At 37.2% G+C, this 23,770-nt stretch overlaps 1 protein-coding gene across 3 annotated transcripts in view; it reads left to right on the forward strand.

Moving 5' to 3' along the window:
* The window catches only part of Mcm5 (Minichromosome maintenance 5), a 154,810-nt gene that overhangs the window by 49,752 nt on the left and 81,288 nt on the right, over positions 1 to 23,770 (forward strand). The window contains exons 8-9 of one of the 3 annotated variants that reach the window (XM_090368850.1): positions 4,286 to 4,529; positions 15,299 to 15,410. In XM_090368850.1, the coding sequence (XP_090224976.1) occupies positions 4,286 to 4,529; positions 15,299 to 15,410 (356 nt within the window). Of the gene's footprint in view, positions 1 to 4,269; positions 4,530 to 15,298; positions 15,411 to 23,770 lie in introns of all 3 variants that reach the window. The other 2 variants (XM_090368848.1, XM_090368849.1) reach the window with 2 other exon arrangements.

Here is a 23,770-nt window from a genome sequence, read left to right on the forward strand (position 1 = left end):
AGGTGACTCCAGTGATTAAAAATTATAGTATCTATCAACAAGACAGAAGCAATACTAACTCAACTAGAGGAGGCGTAGCCATACTAGTTGACAACAAAGTTCCTACGAAACAGATCTCCCTGCAGACCACATTAGAAGCTGTAGCCGTACGTATTGTTTTAAATTTTACTTTAACCATTGTCTCTGTATACCTTTCCCCAAACAAAGAATTCACCGCGAAAGAACTGGAGGACCTTATAAAGCAGCTTCCATCTCCTTTCATTCTACTAGGAGATTTCAATGGGCACCACACTATGTGGGGATCTCCCCAGATAGACAAACGAGGAAAACTTATTGAAACAGTTCTTGACAGCCAGAATCTCACATTATTAAACACTGGTGCTGACACTTATATTCATTTTCCCACCGGAGTATCTACTGCCATAGACTTATCAATATGTTCCCCAAAACTATTCCCAATCATTCAGTGGATAGTTTCAAGTAACCCACTAAACAGTGACCATTACCCAATTATTTGCAAATTGCAAACAAACAGAACCACACATATAGCCAGCCGCATAAAATGGAAATTTTCAAAAGCAGATTGGAACAAGTTCACAGATTCAATTTCCTTTGATAATGAAGTCATCAAAAGCCAGTCCATAGATAAAGTTACCGACCACATTACTGCACAGATAATAACAGCTGCAACCTGTGCTATACCAAAAACCACAGCCGGTCCTCGCAGACATGCCAATATCTGGTGGAATGATGCATGCCGTGATGCTAAAAAAGAAAAGAATAAAGCATGGAATCGATTTCGCAAGTATCCAACAACTGAAAACCTGATTAATTTTAAGAAACTTAAAGCAAAGGCACGTTATGTGCAGAAAAAAGCGAAAAAAGACTCTTGGATCCGGTTCGCTTCCACTATTACGAAAAATACAGAGATTAGAAAAATCTGGAATAAAATCAAAAAGCTGAATGGTAAACTGTTCCCCGAATCAATGCCCATTATAAGCTGGAAAGGTAAAGACTTCTCCTCTCCAACAGAAATTGCAAATGCCCTGGCAGATTGCTTTTTCCAAATCTCTGCAGCATCAGCATATGAGTCTACTTTTAAACAGCTAAAAGCTAAAGCAGAAAAGCATAACCTGAACTTCAATACAAGGGCATCTCCTCCATATAATCGACCTTTTACACCATTTGAACTAGAGAGCTGTCTAAATAGGTCGGGTGATAGTGCACCAGGGCCTGATGGGATATACTATATAATGCTTAAACATTTAAACAAACAAGCTTTGAATTCATTACTAATATACTTCAACCGGATATTCTCAGATGGCTACTTTCCTCTTTCTTGGCATCACTCAATAGTTCTAGCCTTTGCTAAACCTGGAAAGGATCAATCAGATCCACGAAACTATCGGCCAATATCTCTCAGCAGTTGCCTTGGTAAGACACTAGAAAAAATGATCCACGCCTGTTTAGTATGGTATCTAGAATCTCATTCGGTGATGAATAAGAATCAGTACGGATTTCGGAAAAATCGGTCAACTCTAGACCTTATGGTCAAGGCAGAATCCAACATACGCAATGCTTTTATCCATAAAGAACATCTAGTCATGATTTGCTTGGATATCGAAAAAGCCTTTGATACCACCTGGCGGTACGGCATACTTCAAAATCTGTATGCCACAGGGCTCCGGGGTCAGCTACCCCTTATCATACAGAGTTTTCTAGAAAACAGGACCTTTCAAGTGCGTTACTGCAATTCACTCTCCCGTACATTTGTCCAAGAAGAAGGGGTCCCACAAGGATCAGTTCTAAGTGCAACGCTCTTTGCAGTTAGGCTAAATAATGCAACAGAAAATATTCCGGCTAATGTTGACACCTATTTATATGCAGATGACCTTACTATATCCTATCATTCACAAAGCATGCACTCCATTGAGCGACAATTGCAGCTCTCGATAAACAAAATAGAGTCATGGGCATCCCGCAATGGCTATCGTCTCTCTGCAACAAAAACAACTGCTATCCATTTTTGCAAAAAGCGTCAGCTCCATCCAGATCCGGAGCTAATATTAGGAACCCAAAAAATACCACTTAGCAAAAGTATCCGGTTTGACACCAAACTTACCTTTCAGGCACATATATGACAAATACGAACTCAGTGCATGAAAAAGATTAATATCCTCAAAGTTATCTCTTCCATGACATGGGGAGCCGATCGCTTCACTCTTCTACATCTATATCGAACCTTAATAAGATCTCGTCTAGATTATGGAGCCCCAATTTATGATTCTGCACGAAAGACAGCATTGGCTTGGCTCAATCCGGTCCAGCATAGTGCTCTTAGGATTGCCTTAGGGGCCTTTAAGACATCCCCAGTGCAAAGTATGTATATAGATGCGAATGAACCTCCACTACATCTTAGGAGAAAAGTATTGCTTCTTAGTTATGCAGTCAAATTACGTAGTCACCCGTCTCATCCCATCTGGACATATCTTTTTGAACCGCAGTGGGAAAACTTATATAGAAATAAACCCAACGAAAACAAACCCGCTGGTATTCGGCTACAAGAGGTAACTCAAAATTGGAACATCTATCTTGGAAATATCTTTCAAGCTACGGACGCAGTACAAGCACCATGGGCAATGTATATACCTCATTGCGACGACTATTTTCTTCAGTGGGGAAAACACTCCTTATCGAACCACAATCTTAGACAACTACATGCGAATCACGCATTGACCAATGCTCACAGTCTTCAGATATACACGGACGGCTCCAAAACTGATATATCCGTGGGAGCTGCAGTAATGAGTCCTACATGCACTGTCTCTGTCCAATTACCACTTGAATGCAGTGTTTTTACGGCCGAACTATATGCAATCAAAATGGCTTTAAAACTCCTTAACGATGTTCCAAACACCCAAGTAATAATATATACAGACTCTTTAAGTGCGGTGAATGCCCTACAGAATAAATCACAACATTTGCATCCATTCCTCTCACAAATCAGGTCACAGTTATGCCATCTCAACAAAAATAATTGGACTGTCACGTTTTGCTGGATACCAAGCCACGTTGGAATTCCAGGAAATGAGCGTGCAGACGAAGCAGCAAAACACCCCACTTGCTTCGATTCCATCCCTGTTCCTTTTTCTGATTATAAACCAGTCATACGGCGGATATGTACTGAGATGTGGTCTGAAATGTGGCATAATCAAACAGGTAACAAACTTCTTGAAATAAAACACAATCCACAGTTGTGGAGATCCAGTTTCCGATCAAACAGGCAGGAAGAGGTCGTGCTGGCAAGAGCACGAATTGGCCATACACATCTTACACACCTATTTCTACTGCTAGGAGAAGATCCTCCACTTTGCCCGCATTGTAGTTCAATACTTACTGTAAAACATATTATCATTGAGTGTACACATTATCATTCAGCTAGAATCGCATGTTTCAGATCTTTAATTAGCTCACAAAAACCTCTGCAACTAAGCCACATACTTGGAAACGATGCCACTTTATCAGAACTGTTCACTTTTCTAAAAATGATCAACGCATACAATCACTTCTAGAATAGTCTCCTTTCCTATATTGACAAACACTCCAAAGTAACAGGCGCAATATGGTCATAGCAGCCCTTGCGCCAATAAATCCCACTCCAACAACAACAACTAACAGTTCCATCATTGTGAAGGTGCAAGCAGATTATTTGTCTGCAGAATGACAAGGCTATCGAAATTCAGCCCACATGACTCTCAGTTAGTAGCCTTAGCTTATAGCTGAAAGAATGTCTGCAAAAATTCTCAGGGACCTGGGATTATGAAAATGTCATCTGTGGCTGAACTTTACCTTGGGCAATAGTGGATAATGTGCCACATCTGAATTCTCCAGGTGTGGCAAAGAATTTTTATGTGGGTGGAATATTCCACCAAAAAGACAGTTCCCAGACTCTTACACCAAGAATTGTTTTGTCTTTTTTGTGATCATGTGTTGTTGTTTTCATTTTTTTTTTTTTTTTTTTTTTTTTTTAAGTGATTATAGTTTTGCTTTGATTCTCAACCATTGAAGGGCTTGGTTATTAGTATGGCAGTATGGGCCAGCATTTTCTGTTATAGAAAATGGGATTTTAATCATATTTTCTTTCTATATATGATTCCAATTTACAGTGATGAGTTCTTCATATTTTCAGTCTTTACTCATATAATAAGCTGCTTATAAAAATTAATTTATAAATTAAAATATTTGGATCCTTTTGCAAATATATTTCAGAAAGGTGGTGGAACAGAAAAAGCTACCATTGGCATTAGAAGACCTTATGTAAGAGTTATTGGTATCTGGGTAAATACTGAAGGACCTGGCCGGACCAGTGCTACCTCATGGACACCAGAAGAAGAAGAAAGTTTCAGACACCTAGCCGCAAGCTCAGATGTTTATGAGCGCATAGCAAAAAGCATTGCACCATCTATATATGGAAGTCTAAATATTAAAAAAGCAATTGCATGTTTGCTGTTTGGAGGATCAAGAAAACGGTAAGAATATATTTGAAAATAGGTATGGTGAAAGTGTGGGAGAATTTGACTAATTTCCTTTTTGTCTTCTTTGCAGCATTCGCTAAAAAATTCCTCTTATATGTAAAATTTTTTAACATTAATAACATTTATTAATCTGCTTGTTTGGTCTTAAGAGTGAGTAGTTATTTATTTGTTTTTACTTTGATTTATTTGGCTATTTTTGAATTCTTCATTTTATCACTACATGTTGAGATAGCTTTATTACTTCTGTGTGTTTATTCAAAGTGTGATTTTTTAAAACATATAAAATAAATCAGAGGATTGCTATAAGATTTAAGTAAACATAGTAACCTTTATCTGGATATTTGTTATTAAGTTAACATATATAGGATAATTTGAAAATTATTACTTTCTAAGTGTTTTTTTAAGGTATTATTGGAGTGCTATGGAACGTGAAAAAAGTAATCAAGAAATTTTTGTTAGACTGTTTCATACCAATTTACTTTACACATATTCTAATCTCAACATAGCTACAGCATTGTCAACAACCGTTTTCAATATGACTGCTGCATTTCCTACTGAACATGAAATTAAATTGTCAGTCACTTCCTTGATAATTAATCAAGTTTTACTTACAATTCTTGGCTTTTCCAGTGAACTTTTCTTAAAAAAAAAAAAAAAGTCCATCATGGCCAATTTACAGCTCTTTGCAAGTCACTCATTTAGTCCACATGTGCCAGTCCATTATTTCTTTATATTTGAGAAATTAATGTCAAGCCAGTTTCACACAGGATTATTGAAGCATGGCAGATTGCCATCTGTGAAGATAATTTCCTGTGTTTAGGAAATACATGCCTTCAACAAAAGCAGAACCAAATCAGGATGGAGCTATCTTTTTGAATTCATCATATCTTTTAAAATGTATTGTGTAGTCCCCACTAATGTATTGTTGTGTTTGTTGCAAAAAATGGTTTTATCTGGTTAAATCTTCTCTAAGAAGCCTTGCTACTCCTGCAGCCATTTAAGTGTCATTGGTAGACTTCATTCAAATTCTCTGAATGAAACTCTGGCACATAGTATGGTTTTCATAATGGGAAGTCAGGCCTTTTTAAAAAGGATCTTTTACCATCTTAATGTTCTCATCTAACACAGGAGTGGATGTCTCTAATCCAGATAATGAATATGAAAACTCAATCTGAAATATTGTCATTAGCCAGCAGTTCAATATATTTGATGTTACTGGGTGTGAGATAATTCCTCCTGTCAACTTTCATTAAACTGTTTAATTGGTAGCTCTCAATATGGAAATAGTGTTATTTTTTTTATTTTAATTTAATTTTCTTCCTTTGTTTACCTTTTCTGTATCGGTTCTTGAACAATCTTCCTTCTTGCATTTCCCAAATGCAGAAATTTATGTTCGAGTGTCAAAAATAAAATATTCTGTTTATACTCCACGTGGCCACTAGGTCAGAGAGTGTACAATTAATAATTTGGACAATCATTAACCATTTTTAATAGTCATGTGGGATTGAACCATGGTCCATCAAATGAGCATGCTAATGCACCCACATGATTGACTGCTCTGTTATGTCAGGTCCTCCCTTCTCAACCCAAACACATTACAGATGTACTGTAGGTTCCTGTAATCTACCATACATCTGTTTTGTGTTTGGGATTATTATAAAAAAAAAAAAAAAAAAAACCCATCTCATCTCGTAAAAGCTATTTTTTACCCAGCATCACTAGCAATCTAGCTAATATTAAGTTTTTTTTTTTTTTTTTTTTTTCCATTTTTAATGATTACCGTCAATATTGCAATTTAGGTTAGACCCCATAGTTAATGTAGTATAGTAATGTCTGCCCTCCTTAGAAGGCAAGCGGGCATAAGTACAAAATATGTATATAGTAGTAGTAGTAGTTACTTAAGAGCCTTGCCAGTTTTTGTGTTATGTCTCTTCCTCCCAATTTTAACAACTCTACAGTAACTTCATCTTCCCCCGGGGCTTTCTGATTCTTCACTTTCTTCAATGCATGTTCTACCTCATCAGGAAGAATATCTGGTATGTCGTATGTGTTGCTAATTTGTATAATTCTCTATAGTAGTCTTCTGCTATTTGAATTATGCCTTCTCTGCTGTTTATAAGTACACCTATTCTTCAGTTTCAGTATCATTTGTCTTTCTGTATTACTGCTCATGGCTGCTGATTTAAATCCTTTGTTTTCCCTTAATGCTTGTTCTACCTTTCTTGTGTTAAATCTTCTTATGTCCTCTCTTAGTCTTTTTCTAATGGCTTGGCATAACTCACTATACTCAATTTTTTCCTTGTCAGTGTTTATCTTGCTCTTCATTTTTCGCCTTCGGTTCATCATAACAAGTGTTTCTTGACTAATTTTTTCTTCTTTGGATTTCTTTTTCCCTATAGGTTTCTTGGGCTTTATAACTTTCAGAAAGTTGTAATATTCCTCATTGATATCTTGGTCCTGAGCAGTCTGCAGAAGCTCAAACTTGTTCTTAAGTTCCAGTACATACTGCTTTTTCTCCTCTTCTGTTATCTCAAAGACCTTTGTATTATTTACTCGAGTCAGTTTTTTCCTTTCCTTTCCTACATCTATATCAAGTGTACATCTTACCATTCTGTGATCACTTCCAACATTTACCTTATTCTGGACGGTAACATCATTCACAATATATCTTCTGTTAGTGAGGATGAAGTCGATAGACAAGACAACTCCTTAACAAATTTGACTGTTGGCACTTGTGGCAAGCAGACATGCCTATTGGAGCTCTTCATAGCAAAGCAAAGAAGTATAGATAAGAGGGGATTAGAGCAGTATTAGTGGAATAGAGCAGGATTTCAAAGGTTATTTAGTATATTGTAAAGTTTATTTTAAGAAAGTTTTTTTTTACTGTAATAATTTGATTTTTTTTTAATATTATAAATATTTTTTGAAAGTTTCTTTTATTAATAATTAGTAAATTTTACAATGGTTATTACAAGATCTGCATTGAACACTTCGTCAGAGGGTACCATGACTCATACGGAAATAGCTGATGGCACTTTCCAGGTGAGTCATGATTTTATCCTTTGCAGAACCTGTGGCATGTATCCAAGGTCAACCTAGTGGATAATCCTAGCTCACTTGGAGATTCTTTTCTTTGTAACTGTTGCAAGGAGTGCACCAATCTTAAGTTAAAATTTGGTTCATTGTTAGAACAATTTGAGTCGCTAAAAAAACAGGTGCTTGTTCTCAAGAATAATGTAATTGGGAGCTCGTCAGGGACTCAAGACTAGTAACCTACCAAGTGATGCACTCCCAGTTCGAGCCCCAGAAGAGAATAACCAAGTGCAAACTACTCTAATTCAGAAGGACTTAGTTTTATTAGGAGACTCCATTGTCAGGTTTAAAGGAAATATTTTTTGTAATGGGGATAGGTGGACTAGAAACAGGGTATGTCTACCGGGAGAAACTATTAATGATGTTACCAACAGACTGTCAGATTTTAAGGGGGGTAAAGAGAATATTATTATTCATGTGGGGACTAATGACATTAAGCATACACAATCTGATGATTTGTTAGATAAGTATAGGACCACACTGCAGAAATTCCACGAGTTAGGTCTCAATGTCTATGTGTCTGCAATTCTCTCCAGGCATGATACAAGGGATTATATGCTGAAAGCCTTGTGGATTAACTCAAGACTTGAACTCTGCAAGGCTTTTGGGAGGAAATTTCTATCAGCTTGGCCCGCACTTGTAGGTAGAAGGAATCTGTTTTGTAGAGATGGGATACATTTAAACAAAGGTGGTGCAAGTGTTTTTGCCAGTATTATTGAGGCTACCTTAAAGGTTCAGGGAAACTGCTAGTTTGGGAGGGGATATGGGTAATATAGATACGCATTTATCTATATTACCTATACACATTTATCTATATTAGAACACTAAGTTTTAATTGTTTATATAGTAATGTCAGATGTGTCATCAATAAAATAAGTGAATTCAAACTGCTGGTTAGGACAAGCAATGCTGACATAATAGTATAGTGTAGGGGCTTACAGAAACGTGGTGCTACTCAGAGATAGGGCACGATGAGTTTCAGTACAGTGTGTATAATGTATTTAGGAAGGATAGGGCAGATAGAAGGGTTGGTGGGGTTATACTGCTTATCAAAAGCAGTCTCGGCACAACGAAAGCTTTCCCGGATTCAGACATTTCCCATGCTAGTATAAAATCTGTATGGTGTGAGATAGTTGGAGGCAAAGATATAATGACAGTGGGAGTAATCTACAAGCCAGCTGATTGTGAAGATTATGATAAGAGCCTTTACATGCAAATGGAATGGGCAAGTAAGGGTGATTATGGGTGATTTTAATTTGCCTCTAATTTTATTTGAGCAAATGGAAGGAAACTCCACATGGGGGACAAAATTTTTAAATCATCTAGATGATTGCTATTTGTATCAACATGTCAGGGAAAGTACTAGGGAAAATAATATTCTAGACATCATCATCACCCATGAACCTGATGACATAATAGGGCTAACAGTACAGGAACCAGTGCAGTTAGAGAGCTAGCAGTAATTAAAGGTAAAGGAATGGGTTATAATTTCGGGAAAGGAAATTACAACATCTTAAGATGTTACATGGCCTCGATTAACTGAGTAGATATCTCACAGAGGGCAAATACAATTGAACTGTGGTATACCTTAAAAGCATTAATCACAGAAGCCCGGAATGCTTATATACCATAAAAAAATACTCCATGAGGAAGATTCCAAGTTAGATGAATAATGAAGTTGCCAGATTACTTTAGCAGAAAAAGGCAGCATGGAAAAGTTACAGAACAATACAAAGTACTGAAGCCTATAACAGCTACAAATTTGATCTGTAATAGTGCCACAGAAAAGGTTCGGCTGGCAAACCTGCACTTCACAATAAAGATTTATTTATTATGAGAAATCACTGGCAAAGAGGGGGGGGGGGAATAAGGAATTCTTCACATATATTAATGCAAAGAAGAAAATGACAAACCAGATCGTACCCTTATGTAATGGATGTGGGATAGTATTAGATGTCCCAACTGAAGTCGCAGATGAACTCAACAGTTACTTTGCTTCGATATTTACAGAAGAAAAACCTTTTGTGTCAATGAGATATTATGGAAGTGAAGTTGAGAAAAATGTAATTAATGATGCTGAAATTTCACATGTTTATTTAATAAAAAAACTTTTGAGCCTACAGGCCAGTAAGGCTTCTGGAGTTGATGGCATATACCCTATAATCTTAAGGGAGGCGGAAAGTGAGTGCATTGAACCATTGAGGCTAATTATGAGAGCGTCACTGGACTCGGAAGTGATTCCGTTGGATTGGAAAAGTGCGAATGTATCTCCAATATAAGAGGACGGTTCTAAGAGTGAAGTGGGAAATTACCGGCCAGTTAGTCTAACTTCAGTAGGGAAAATCATGGAGACAATGAACAGGGTGGAATTCAGGATCATTTGGATAGAAATGGAATTGTGAAGGATACTCAGCATGGATTTTTAAATTGAAAATCACGTTTAACTAATGTGGTTAACTATTTTTATAGGGTCACTCAAGAGCTGGACTTAAGGAATAATTTCGACATTGTTTATTTGGATTTCAGGAAAGCATTTGACTCAGCCCCACATGAATGGTTACTTTATAAGTTGGAACAGGTAGAGTAACAGGGAAAATCATTAGAGATGGATAGCTGGATGGCTTCAGGGGAAGGAGGCAGATGGTTGTGATAAATGGTTATTTTTCAGATGTAAGAAGTAGGGTTCCCCATGAATTAGTATTAGGACCATTTTTGTTTTGATTTTCATAAATGACATCGATGAAGGGATTAGAGGGTGTGATGTCTAAATTTGCAGATAATGTAAAGATTTGTAGAATAGTTAATGATCACTGCCAAGCAGAGCTTCTTCAAAGTGACCTAGATAGAATTCGGGGATTGGCGGAGTTGAACTAAAGCTGGTAGTGGAGGAAAGTGATTTGGGTATTACCATACAGTTAGACATGAAGTTCTCCGAGCATTGTAGACTGGTTGTAAGGGAGGGCCATGGTGTCCTATCGATGATTTATTGAACAATTGTTAGTGGAGATAAGGATGTCATAATCCCATTATGTAAGGCTATTATTAGACCACACTTGGAATACTGTGTTCAAGTATGGAGACTGCACCTAAAGAAAGACATTGTACTTCTTGAAAGGGTCCAAAGATGGTTAACTCTCCTTGATGAGATCGGCAGAAAGGCATCCATATGAGGAAAGACTGAATATGTGGGTTGCAGAGCTTGGAAACTAGGCACCTTAGAGGAGACTTGATTGAGGTGTTTAAGGCTCTGAGAGGCATAAGTAAAATGAATGAGGATGAAATTTTCATAGTTATAAATGATTCTAGAACTAGGGGCCATAATTTCAAGTTACAGGGGGAGATGTTTAGACTGGATTGCAGGAAGTTTTATTTTTGCCAGCAAGTTATAAATTACTGGAATAAGTTACCTACATGGGTGTTAGAAGCTGACAGTTTTGGGAAATTCAAAGGTCAGCTGGATAATCTACGGGAGAAGGGAAACACATAGGTTTTCTATTTCCTTTTCTCTTGTTAATTATTATTTTTTAAAATTTTCTTATTATTATTATTTTATTTTTGTTATTTTATTTTATTTTGTTTATTTTTTTTTGGCTGGTGCAGTATAAGCCATAGGCTTCCTTGCACCATGTGGCCACTGCTAATACTAATACTAAATCCAAGCTGTGACTGCATTATAATTGCATTCCTGTTCAGGTGCTCCTGCATTACTTCTTTAGCCAGTGACTCCATTATTTTCCCCTGGAACAGGTGTTAAGCTAACAGGTCTATAATTACTTATGTCACCTTTTGATCTCCCTTTATGAATCGGGGATGCATTGCACATTTTCAGTATATAGCGATCTCCCCTGAATCCAAAGATGCTCTCATAATTATGGCTAAAGTTTTTCTTACCTTCTTTGCTGCCTCTCTTAAAGGCGTTCCGTAGCCAGGTGGGAAGGAGCAGCAGTGCGTAGCACACGCTTCTTGATTAGACCGAGGTTCGAGCCCGTCACCACCAAATACGGAGGATGCGGAAAGGTCAAGGGAATGACCACTGCATATTCCCGGAGCAATATGGCCTTAGTTGCTAATGCTCCTAAAAACCAAATAACAAACAAACAAACAAACAGCCTTTCTTAATATAATTAGATAGCTCCCATCCACACCATGTGCCATTTTTACATTCAGTTTCAACAATTCCCCTTCCACTTTCCTTTTAGTTATCACAAATTCATTTTCGTCCCCATTGGAGTTTGATAAACTTCTGGAATCCCTTCCCTTGAAGAATTCATGTGTGAATGTAGATGCAAAATACCTATTCAATTTGTCAGCAATCTGATAAGGGTCATCAACAGTTAACCCATTGACATCAAGTGGCCCAATGTAATTCAACCCCTTCCTTGTACTGTTAATATAAGCATAAAATCTTTGCTGCAGTTCTTTGCATTCTTTGCCAGACTTCCCATAATCTTCCTTAGCTTGCCTAACCTCCTTTATGACTTGATTACAGACTAATTTATTCTACTGTGGGCTTCTGAATCATCTGTAATTTATATGTATCCTGTGCACTTTCCTTCGGCGCCTCCGTAGCCAGGTGGGAAGGAGCAGCAGTGCATAGCACACGCTTCTTGATTAGACTGGGGTTCGAGCCCGTCGCCACCAAATATGTAGGATGCGGAAAAGGTCAGGGAATGACCACCGCATATCCCGGAGCAATATGGCCTTAGTTGCTAATGCTCCTAAAAACCAAATAACAAATAACAAGCACTTTCCTTCTTTGATACTTCTCTCAGTAGTTCATCTGAAATCCATTTAGGTCTAAGCCTTGAACAGTATTTCTTCTTGGAGAAAACCTGGTAGCATCTATGATTACTTCCCTGAATGCTTCCCATTTAGAATTTGCTGTTGGTAACATCATCAGTTGCTCCGGCCGCGTAGAATTTAAAAACTCTGAGAGCACTGTAGTCACCCTCACAAAAGCAAAAGCCTTTCCCTTTACAATAAGTTACGTCTTTAATTAAATTTCACATTAGTACACTGTGATTGCAAATCTGGAATTTAATTAAAGCCATAACTATTGTCAAGGGTAACTGTTATTTTTATTCAGCTCAATATACTAATAGCTACTGTTTGACATATGGGAGTATCTCCTCAGGTTACCACTGGATGCCAATATAAAATATTATAATGTAAATAGAAGTAATATATATATAATATCTAAAAATGTACAGTAAAAGTTTTTTTCCTCCAAAAATGTTATGAGATAACAATCAGTTCTGGTTTATTCTGTTGGGAGGAGGAGGAGGGGTGGGGGTCATCCCTAATCAGTTGTTAAAAAAAAAAGAAGGAAACAAAACAGTGAAAATTGATGATTTACCTTTAGGTAGTCTCCATGTGCAATTGCTGGCTATAAATATTATGAAAGTGAATTAGTAGCTAATTAAATGAATATATGATTGACATTTATATAAAAATTTGTATGGTCATCCCTAGTTGATTCAGTTAGCAAAAATACAGTGAAAATTAGTCATTTTCACTGTATTTTTGCTGGATAAATAAATAAATTCTGTGAGACTGAATTAGAATGCTAAATATAAAAATATATGATAAAAATTTGTATTGGTATTGTAACATAGATATCATGATTATTTATATATACCATTCAGTTAGAGTGAAAAACAGTGAAACTGGAGAATACCTAAAGGAAAATTAGTAATTTTCCTTTAGGTACTCTCCATATCAGTTGTCAGCTATAAATTCTATGAAAGTGAATTAGTATGCATATATATGAGTGACATTATATAATAATTTGTATGGGGAGACATACCTAATCCATTCAGTTGAAGCAAAAAAAAAAAAAAACAGTGAAAATTAGTCATTTTCTTTTATGTTGTCTCCATGTGCAATTGCAAAATACATTCATATATTTAGTATGCTAAATATATGATTGAAATTATATAAAAATTTATTTTTATTGGTAACATAACATAGATGTCATGGTTATATATATATAAAAATGGGGGTTAATTTTGGTTATTGTACAAGCCACTATTGAAATTTGTTTATTACATGGACTGTTGTTACTGAAATAGTGAAATGACATGGCATCCTGAAGAGATATCACATCCCATTAGTGTGGTATATTAAATTGAACAAAAACATAATAGTATTAATTTAATTTTCTCTATTACACTCTGTACTGTTGCACATAGAAGGCTGCTATACAAATTGGAGCAGTGTTGCATTAAGGGAAAGTTACTGCTATGGATAAAAGGATGATCGAGTAGGAGAAGACAGAGTGGTTATCAGTGGACACTGCTCTTCGTGGACTAATGTTATTAGTGGAGTTCCACAAGGTTCAGCAATGGGCCCACTGTTGTTTTCTGTATTTATTAATGATATTTATGAAGGTTTATCAGGCTTAATATTTAAGGTTGCAGATGATACAGAGGTTGGCAGGGTGGTTAATGGCAGTAATGAAGGTATACTGATGCAACAAGATTTAGAAAAATTAAGCAGATGGGCTGAGAAATGTAAGGTACTGCATAATCCTAGAGTAACGTACCAACTATCAGGATAGCGGAAATTGAAAAGGACCTGAAGTAATTGTTCAGTCAGATATGAAGTTCTCTGAGCAGTGCAGACAGGCTGTGCAACAAACCCAAGGGTTTTGTCAATAATATACAGGAACTTTGCTAGCAGGGATAAGGAGGTGATTATCACATTATATAAGGCAATAATCAGGCCACATATTGAGTACTGCATGAAGGTTTGGAGGCCTCATTTTAGGAAGGTTGAAGAGCTGTTGGAATGGGTAGAGAGAAGTTCAACGAGACTGGTGAAGGGAACAAAGGTCTGCAAATTGCAGTATCTGGAGATTAGGCACCTGCAAGGTGGTCTAATTGATGTGTTTAAGGCTTTGAGCAGACTCAATGCTGATAGTCTTCCTCTTGCTCACACTCTGCACATGACTGGATGTAAATCCAAATTGAAGGAGTGTTGCAGAATAAATGTGTGGAAGTTTGCCTTCAGCCAACAGGTAATTTATTGCTTGAACAAGCTTTCATCTGTTGTTGTGAAAGTGAATAGTGTGAATAAATAAATTCAAGGAAAAACTAGACAAGCTATTAGTGAATAGTTAGGAGAAATGGGAGTTCTTTTTTTGGCTGATGCTATTTAAACTTGCTTTCTTGCATCATTTGCCATTAATAATACTTAAGCTTACAGAGCCATCACTAGTATGAAGGGAAATAACATCTCCAGAGGACCTGAGTATGAACATAAACTTATTTCATATACTGTTAACTTACTGTTATCTAATAATTTCTGCACTGTTTGATTTTTGAGGGTAAAGAGTGACTTTTTCTGCCCTAAATTTCTTTATTTTCTACCTCTAGTTAGATAAAAATGCTAAACCTAGCATATTAATAGGCGCCTCCGTAGCCAGGTGGGCAGGAGCAGCAGTGCGTAGCACACGCTTCTTGATTATACCGGGGTTTGAGCCCGTGACCACCAAATACGGAGGATGCGAAAAGGTCAGGGAATGACCACCGCATATCCCCGGAGCAATATGGCCTTAGTTGCTAATGCTCCTAAAAGAAAACCAAATAACAACAAATAACAGCATATTAATAACCATTACAAGAAAATCAAATATATATGTAGTCACTATTTTGTGTTTCTTAATCTAGATTACCAGATGGATTAACGAGACGTGGTGATATTAATATATTACTTCTTGGAGATCCAGGTACTGCAAAGAGTCAGCTGTTAAAATTTGTGGAAAGAGTTGCACCAATTGGAGTAAGAAATTTTACTGTAAATATGTTGTAAAGTTAAGTAGTTCCATGATTGGTGTCTGTATAAAGATTTGTGTTGGTAGATGATATTTGTTTTTTATATACATTGGTCTATTAACTCCTTTCCCTCTTCCTTTCCTTTTACTCCAAAAATGTTTTATTGTATTGAATTGCTTTATTTGTCTTCCTGCCCTTTCCAGCATCAAGATAATGTGTTGACTTTAAATCTGAGACAATCTGAATTTGGTATGCAATATCAGTAAAAAAAAAAAAAAAAAAAAATCAAACTCTAATTCTAAAATTGGCATTTATTTTTGCTTATTTGTGCATTTCAGAATCTTCTAAATTGAACAGCTGTTGGCATTTCTGATGACATGCAATTTAATGTCAAGTTTTTTTCTCAGTCTCATTAACAGATTGCTTTTTCTGATCCATTACAGATTGCGTTTTCTGATTTTCATTATCTGGTAGTCTGACTCCCTCTGTACTGCCACTTAGCATATGGTATAATTCAATGAACAGCTTATTTTTTTTCTGACTGTTATTTGCTCTTTCAGATGGACTAAAAACATTACAAAATCCGATGTCACATTTCTATGTGCTTTGAGCCAAAATTTCTGATATAAAAAAAAAAAAAAAACTGTTTCTTGCATAATTTGCTAATACTGATACTTAAGCTTACAGAGCCATCACTAGTATGAAGGGAAATGACATCTCCAGAGGACCTGAGTACAAACATAAACTTATTTCATATACTGTTATTTGCCTCTTCCTTTACTTTAGCCAGTAACAACACTGAAAGGGGAATATTCCTTTATTATTCCTATTTTCCTCCTTTTTTTTATATCCCTTGAAGCAGTTGACTTTGTAGCAAGAGGCTGCCAATTCAACTTGGACAGTGGCAATAAAAGGAACAGATGCAGCATTGACAGTTATGAACAGAAAATCACTAAGCATTAAACATTGGCAAATCTCCATACACTTTGGATAAACCCTTCTGCTTTCATTAGTAGGAAAGGTGTAAAGAAGATGCAGAGAAGAATCTGATAATTCATTGAACTAATTGACCAGGTGTGATAAGTCATTGGACTGATTTTTTATTATTATGCAATTCTTTAGTTGTATAAAATAGTCGTATCAGTTCATTAATAATGACTAAACTGCTGTGATTGAAGTTTTTCTCTGTGTTGTCTTTGTACCCATTTCCACCCTCTTCCACAATGAATTCCTTTAATGGTATATGAGAATTTTGAATTTTTAATCTGTAATTCAATTTTTTTTTTTTAATCAAAACACTAAACACAACAGGCATTAGAACCTGTAATAGTTAGTATTACATTGGTTAAAGGTTGATAAGACAAAAGATACTTGTTGACATTACACTTGAATTTCTGTAGATTGTAATTTTCAGGAAGTACATGTGAAGGAAGGTTGTTCCAGGAAATAGAAGCAGAAGCAATAAACGAGGAAGAGAAAAAGTTGGTTCTATGAGTTTGGAGTTGGATACTGGGTAGATTAGAAGTCAAGATAATCCCTAATAGAGATATGTGATCTTGTCTGACACTGAAGATTAGTATAGAAGCACAAAAATCCTTTTCACAAGATATAAGAAAGGACTGAGTTTTAGAAGGACCGAAATTAATTAAGTTAACTTGCCACGTTGGAGAATTACCTGGAAATCATCATTTAAGGAATTAGTAGTGATTATTTGAGAAGTTTAATCTGTTTGTGCAGGGTGAGGTTTTTCAAACTGGAAGATGAAATGCAATGTACTGTCATCAACAAAACTATGATAGGATTTCCAGTCAATGCAAGAAGGGCATTAATATACAGAGAAAAAGAGTGGGAGAAAGAACTGACACTTGGAACACCAGCATTATTGGAGAAGTTAGAAGACAGAGAGCCATCTACCATTACTTGCTGTGAGTGGTCAGAGAGAAAACTGGATACCAATTACAAAAAACAGTCAGCAATTCGTAAGATGGAAGCTTATTTAGAACACTTTTATTCCAAACATGATCAAAAGCCTTTAAAATATCAAGAGCAATTGCTTAAGTTTTGTCAAACTTTTCTATTGAATTTGTCCATAGATAGTTAACATAAGCCAGTATATCATCAGTGGATCAACACTAACAGAATCCATATTGGTTTCAAAATAGCTTAGGAATTGGTGGTAATGGATTTCTCCATTATTTTAGAAAGTGTTAGTTATTATTAGTTAGTTATTTGGTTTTTTAGGAGCATTGGCAACTAAGGCCATATTGCTCCGGGATATGCGGTGGTCATTCCCTGACCTTTCTGCATCCTCCGTATTTGGTGGTGACAGGCTCAAACCCCGGTCTAATCAAGAAGTGTGTGCTACGCACTGCTGCTCCTTCCCACCTGGCTACGGAGGCGCTTTAGAAAGTGTAGAAGTAAGTACAATGGGATGCTAATTGGGTGGGAGGGTGGGTTTGTCACACTTTTTAGGAACTGGCTGGATATGAACAAATTTCCAAGCAGAAAGAAAAATACCAGTGGAATAAGGGAGTGTAAAAAGGTGGCACAGAACAAGAGCAAGTTCAAGTTTTGAGAACAAGTAGAGATATATTATCAAGATCTGGAGCTCTCTTGGCATCAAGATTGTTGAGAAGTATTCTAACATCCTTCTGTTATTAAGTTGGGTGTATTGGGTATAATTGGAGGTGCTTTACCAAGATTTTAAAGAGAAGAGTTAGAAGAAAAGTAGGATGCTAATAAGTTGGTTTTATCTTGGAACCATCAGATTGTAACAGAGGTGATAGTATAGATGAACAGAAGCTTTGGCAAGAAGCCAGAAAGCCCAACTACCATGGACAAGAAGCAAGATTTCTACTCTTAAGCTGTTCAAAATGGAGTTTGTCTTGATTTACTATTTTACAGTTGTTGCAGGCTTTATTGTGGGCAGCAGATGATGCTGGAGATATGGATACAAGTCAAGTGTGATATGCTACATTATTTTCTTGAAATCCTTAGCATATTTATTGGAAAACCAAGGTTTAAATAGAAGGCCAGATATTAGGGTGGAATGGCAAATATAGGATTTTATCCCTACAAGGATAATTTCACTCACATGATCTGAGCAATTACTGGGAAGATTTAAAACATTAATCCAATCATGAAAAAGAGGAATAGAAATCAGTCAAATCATCCAATTTTGCATTCTTGTAATGGCAAACAACACTAGGCTGAGAATGGACTTGAAAGAGACTCCACTGCAGAAATGAGGATCACCAAGTTGTGATATTAAGGACCTAGAGAACTACTGACATTAATAGTGTACTTTGAAGGTAAATTGGTGAGGAAGAGATCAAGAGCATTGATCTCTTCCTCATTGGTTCTATCTCCACTAGTTACCAGTTGTGTAAGGTCATTTAGTAATTACAAAAATGTAAGCATCTCAGTCAGCTGGGTCCATGGGGCTAAAACATTGTAGCCAGCTTGAGTTATGACCATAAAATCACAAAGGAAAATTACCACACTGTTGGGAAAGTTAGACTGGAGAAATTTGATTTTCAGAGAAAGGAAGTTAAAGAATTCCTTAAAGAATGTGACAGAATGAGGTAGAAAGATTTTAAGCCAGAACAGATTGAAAAGAGGCAATTCCAAATTACGAAATCTCTAAAACAGAATATCAGAGTGGACATAGGCACAAGTATCACCTTTGAAACAAAAGGAATTGTACAGCAAATAACTAGGAAACTCAAATGAGTAGAGTTTGAATCAACAGATAATTGGGATTATGTCAAAAAAAGTGAGTGGGGATTGGCAGACTGTAAGTGGAAATGGACATCATTGAGATGGGAACTGATACTATGTATATTTGTGAAATGAATGGGGAAGTGTTTGGGAGGTTTAGATATTTTTACCTATCAATTTATTACTATTTTTGACATACTGAAGAGATAAGGACAAATTATAAGAAATGTAATAATAAAATCCTATATTTGTCATTCCACCCTAATATCTGGCCTTCTATTTAAACCTTGGTTTTCCAATAAATATGGAAATATGTTTTCCAATAAATAACGACACTTTTGGATATGACTTTTATAGTGTCCTCCACATGTGTGCACACACACTACTTGGACAGAATAGCAAACGGAGTTTTTCTGCTGCTATAGAGTAGCGGCAGCAAATTATACACTAGTTTTTTTTTATGTGAACCCCAAACACGAGAGGTATTAGAACCTATAGTACTTAGTACTGTGCTTGGGTTGGAGGATGAGAAGACGAAAGAAGATATTTGTTGACATTGGACTTGAACTTCTGTAGATTGTAATATTCAGGAAATACGTATGAAGGAAGGTTGTTCCAGAAAACGGCAGTTGAATGAATAAATGAGGAAGATGAAAAGTCAGTTCTGTGGGTTTGAAGTTGGACAGTAAATGGATGTTGGCTGGTGGTGGCACGTGTTCGGACTGTTTTGAAAGAGAGAGCGGGAATTATAGAAGCCAATTCAGAAGAACAGTGCCCATGGAAGTATCTGTAGAAGAGGCATGCAGCAGAAACAGTACGTCTATGAGAAAGCGAGTGGAGAGACTCTGTTAGAGATGAATCATTAATAAACCTAACTGCCCTCTTCTGAATGGAATCTAGAAGCCTAAGAGAGGTTTTGGGGGCACCACCCCAGATGTGGGAACAATATTCCATGGCAGGGCGGATTTGCGATTTATACAGAGTGAGCAGCTGTTTGGAAGAAAAGTAACGCTGAGAGCGAAAGAGAAAACCAAGTTTTTTAGATGCAGAGGAAGCAATATTTGTAATGTGCTTGTGCCAAGAGAGAGATTAGAAGTCAGGGTAATCCCCAAAAGAGATATATCATTTTGCCTAGAAATCGTAGTGTCACTAAAGATAAGCATAGGAGCAGAAGAATCCTTTCTGTGAGATAGTAGTAGTAGTAGTAGTAGTAGTAGTAGTGGCATGTGATGCAAGAAAGCAAATGTATGAGCTTATGCAGCATCAGCAAAAAAAAAAAAAAAAATCACACCATTCTCTCCAAATGCCTGTCCAGTTCCTCCTTAAATTTATTCAACCTATCAACTTCCACAACGACAGATGGAAGTTTGTTCCAGCAATTAACCACCCGCTGGCTAAAGGCAAATTTCCGCACATCTATTCTACATCTGTCTTTTCTTAATTTGAATTTATGCCCCCTTAGGTTCGTAATCTAAAACAAGATACGTAATCTAAGATATAAAACAAGACTGAGTTTTAGAAGGGTTGAAATCAACTAAGTTGTCTTTGCCCCACTGGAGAATTACCTGAAGATCGGCATTTAAGGAATTGGTAGCAGATTTTCGAGAAGTTGAAGCTGATTGAGCAGGACAAGGTTTCTCAAAATGGAAAGTGGAATGCAATGTGCTATCATCAGCAAAACTATGGATAGGATTTCCAGTCAATGGAAGAAGGTCATTAATATACAAGAGGAAAAGAGTGGGGGAAAGAACTGAACCTTGGGGGACACCGGCATTAGTGGAGAAGTTAGAAGACAGAGAGCCATCTACCATCATCCTCAGTGAGCGATCAGAGAGAAAACTGGATAACCAATTACTAAAAACAGTTGGCAAACCATAAGATGGAAGCTTGTTTAGAAGACCTTTATGCCAAACACGATCAAAAGTCTTCGAGATGTCGAGAGCAACTATTTGTGTTTCACTGAACCTTTCCATTGAATTAGTCCATAAATGGGTAACATAAGCCAGAATATCACCAGTGGATCGACACTGACGGAATCCATACTGGCGATCATTGATCAGACGGAAGGTTTCTAGGTAGTTTAAGAGTTGGCAGTTAATTGATTTCTCCATTACTTTAGAAAGGGTAGAAGTAATTGCAATGGGACGATAATTGGATGGGAGGGATTTTGTCACCCTTTTTAGGGACTGGCTGGATATGAGCAAATTTCCAAACAGAAGGAAAAACACCTTTGGAATAAGAGAGTGAAAAAAGGCAGCAAAGAATAGGAGTAAGTTCAGGAGCACAGGTTTTGAGAACAAGTGGAGAAATACCATCAGGACCTGGAGCTTTCTTAGCATCAAGATTCATCAAAATCCTTCTGATATCCTTTTGACAGAAGACCACAGGAGGCATTGAATGGAGTGTATTGGGAATGGTGGGAGGTGTTTTACCAAGATCATCAATACATGAGCTGGAAGAAAAATGGGATGCTAGCAGGTCAGCTTTATCCTTGGCTGAAGTGACAACAGAACCATCTGGTTTTGACAGAGGTGGGAGCAGAGATGGGCAAAAGTTGCGGCCAATAGCTTTGGCAAGAGACCAGAATGCTCGGCTACCATTAGGGCAAGAAGCAAGTTTTCGACTCTTAGCCTGTTCAAACTCTAGTTTGGACTGATTAATAACTGCTTTACAATTGTTGCGAGCTTTGGTGTAGGCAGAAAATGAAACTGAAGAATTAGAAACAAGCCAATTACCATATGCAACATTCTTCTCTTGAATAGCCTTAGCACATTTATTGGAAAACCAGAGTTTAGATAAAGGACGAGATTTTAAAGTGGAGTGTGGGATAAAGGATTCCATTCCTGCAAGAATAATTTCACTGACACTATCTGAGAAAACGTTGACATCAGAAGTTTTGAAACAGTAATCCGACCAAGGAAAAGAAGAAAAGAAGTATCGCAGGTCATCCCATTTTGCATTCTTGTAATGCCAAACAACACGAGGTTGGGAATAGCCATGAAATAAAGGTCCCATTGGAGAAGAGACAATCACCAAGTTGTGATCTGAAGTGCCTAAAGGACCTCTCACTTTGACCGTGTACTTAGAAGGGTTGTTTGTGAGAAAAAGATCAAGCGTATTGGCTGTATGATTAGGATTGTCCGGTATTCTTTTAGGTAAATGAACAATCTGTGCAAGGTCATTAGTAATTTCAAAAGCCTCAGCATCTCGACCTGCTGGGTCGGTGTGACTAGAAAACGGAAGCCAGCTGGAGTTGTGAACATTAAAATCACCAAGGAAAATTACCTCACTGTTAGGAAAGTTGGACTGGAGAAAGTCAAGTTGCAAAGAGAGGAAGTCAAAGAACTCCAAGTGATTAGTGGAGTTGGGAGAACGGTAGAGACAACAGATGAATTTGACACAATGAGGTAGAGAGATTTTAAGCCAGAGAAGATCAAAGAGAGGAGATTCCAAATTGCCAAGTCTCTGACAGGGAATATCAGAACGGCCAGTTGATGTGGATGCCTTCTGTAGAGTTACCAATAGGTTTAACCTGATGGACTATCTAGTGGCTAGACTTCAAAAACTTTTTTAGAGCCAAGCTGTGATGCCCATTATAACTTCAGAAGACTTCACTCATACTGTATGATAGCACTAGATGGTGTTATTGGAGCATTGCTCAAGAGATTAACATGGGTTTCACCACTTCAAGACTCTGATAAGCCAAGTTGTGTTATTGCACTGGATAATAAGAACCATCTATCACCTGGGAACATAAATGGGCAGTATTCCTCTGTGTGATGTCGATACTAGACTTGAGCACCTGCTTAATTTGGTTCACACGTGTGGTTACCTCCAGTGTAATAGTGCAGTGTTTTAGACCTTGCATGTGTGTGTATATACATGGCATTATTAACAGTTCCATCATGAAAGTGCATGCAGAGGATTTGGTTGCCACAGAACAACTGGACTTTGCCAAAAATTTTGTCACTGACAGAGAAATGGCACATCAGCATTTTAAACTCCCATGTAGTGATCCCTACCTGTTCTGCTTAGAAGGATATCTGTGACAAGAATCAGAGTCAAAACTAAATGTCTATGCTGATTTTGTTTTTTGTAGTTACATTTTTTTTATAGTTCCTGTTTCCTGCTAGTAAGAAGAAATAGGAACTATATTTGGTCCTCGATGTTGTCAGACATTCTCAGGTATGACAAATTAAGGCTTGCTGTTTGAGAATCTAAAATGCTGATGGAACTGAAATTCAGATAATACTGAAGTCAAGTGGACTGAAATTTGGTGGTTGGTCCTTCTGCAACATCCAAATTTTCTGCTTTAACCTTCACGATGGCGGGACTTTAGTAACCTCGGTAGAACCTCCCCACACTCCCCTCCCAGTGCAAGCCCTGAGATATGACATTTGGTATATTGGAGGTGACTATCCAGGTGTGAACCAGCATAAGCAGCAGCCAAAGTGTAAAGTCCACAACACACAGCAATGCTGCTCCTCTGTGTTACCAGACAGTACTAGGTGGTAAATGATGCTCATCAACCAGTGCAATACCACCACTTTGCTTATTGGAGGTTTGAAGTGGTGTGGTGAAAGCCCTGTTTAGTTTCAAGAGCAAAGCCTTTCTCTCTCTCTCTCCCTCTCCACCCCCATCTCTCCC

The sequence above is a fragment of the Mastigoproctus giganteus genome, chromosome 2 (assembly GCF_048544385.1).
Source record: "Mastigoproctus giganteus isolate SK-2022 chromosome 2, ASM4854438v1, whole genome shotgun sequence".
Lineage (NCBI taxonomy): Eukaryota > Metazoa > Arthropoda > Arachnida > Uropygi > Thelyphonidae > Mastigoproctus > Mastigoproctus giganteus.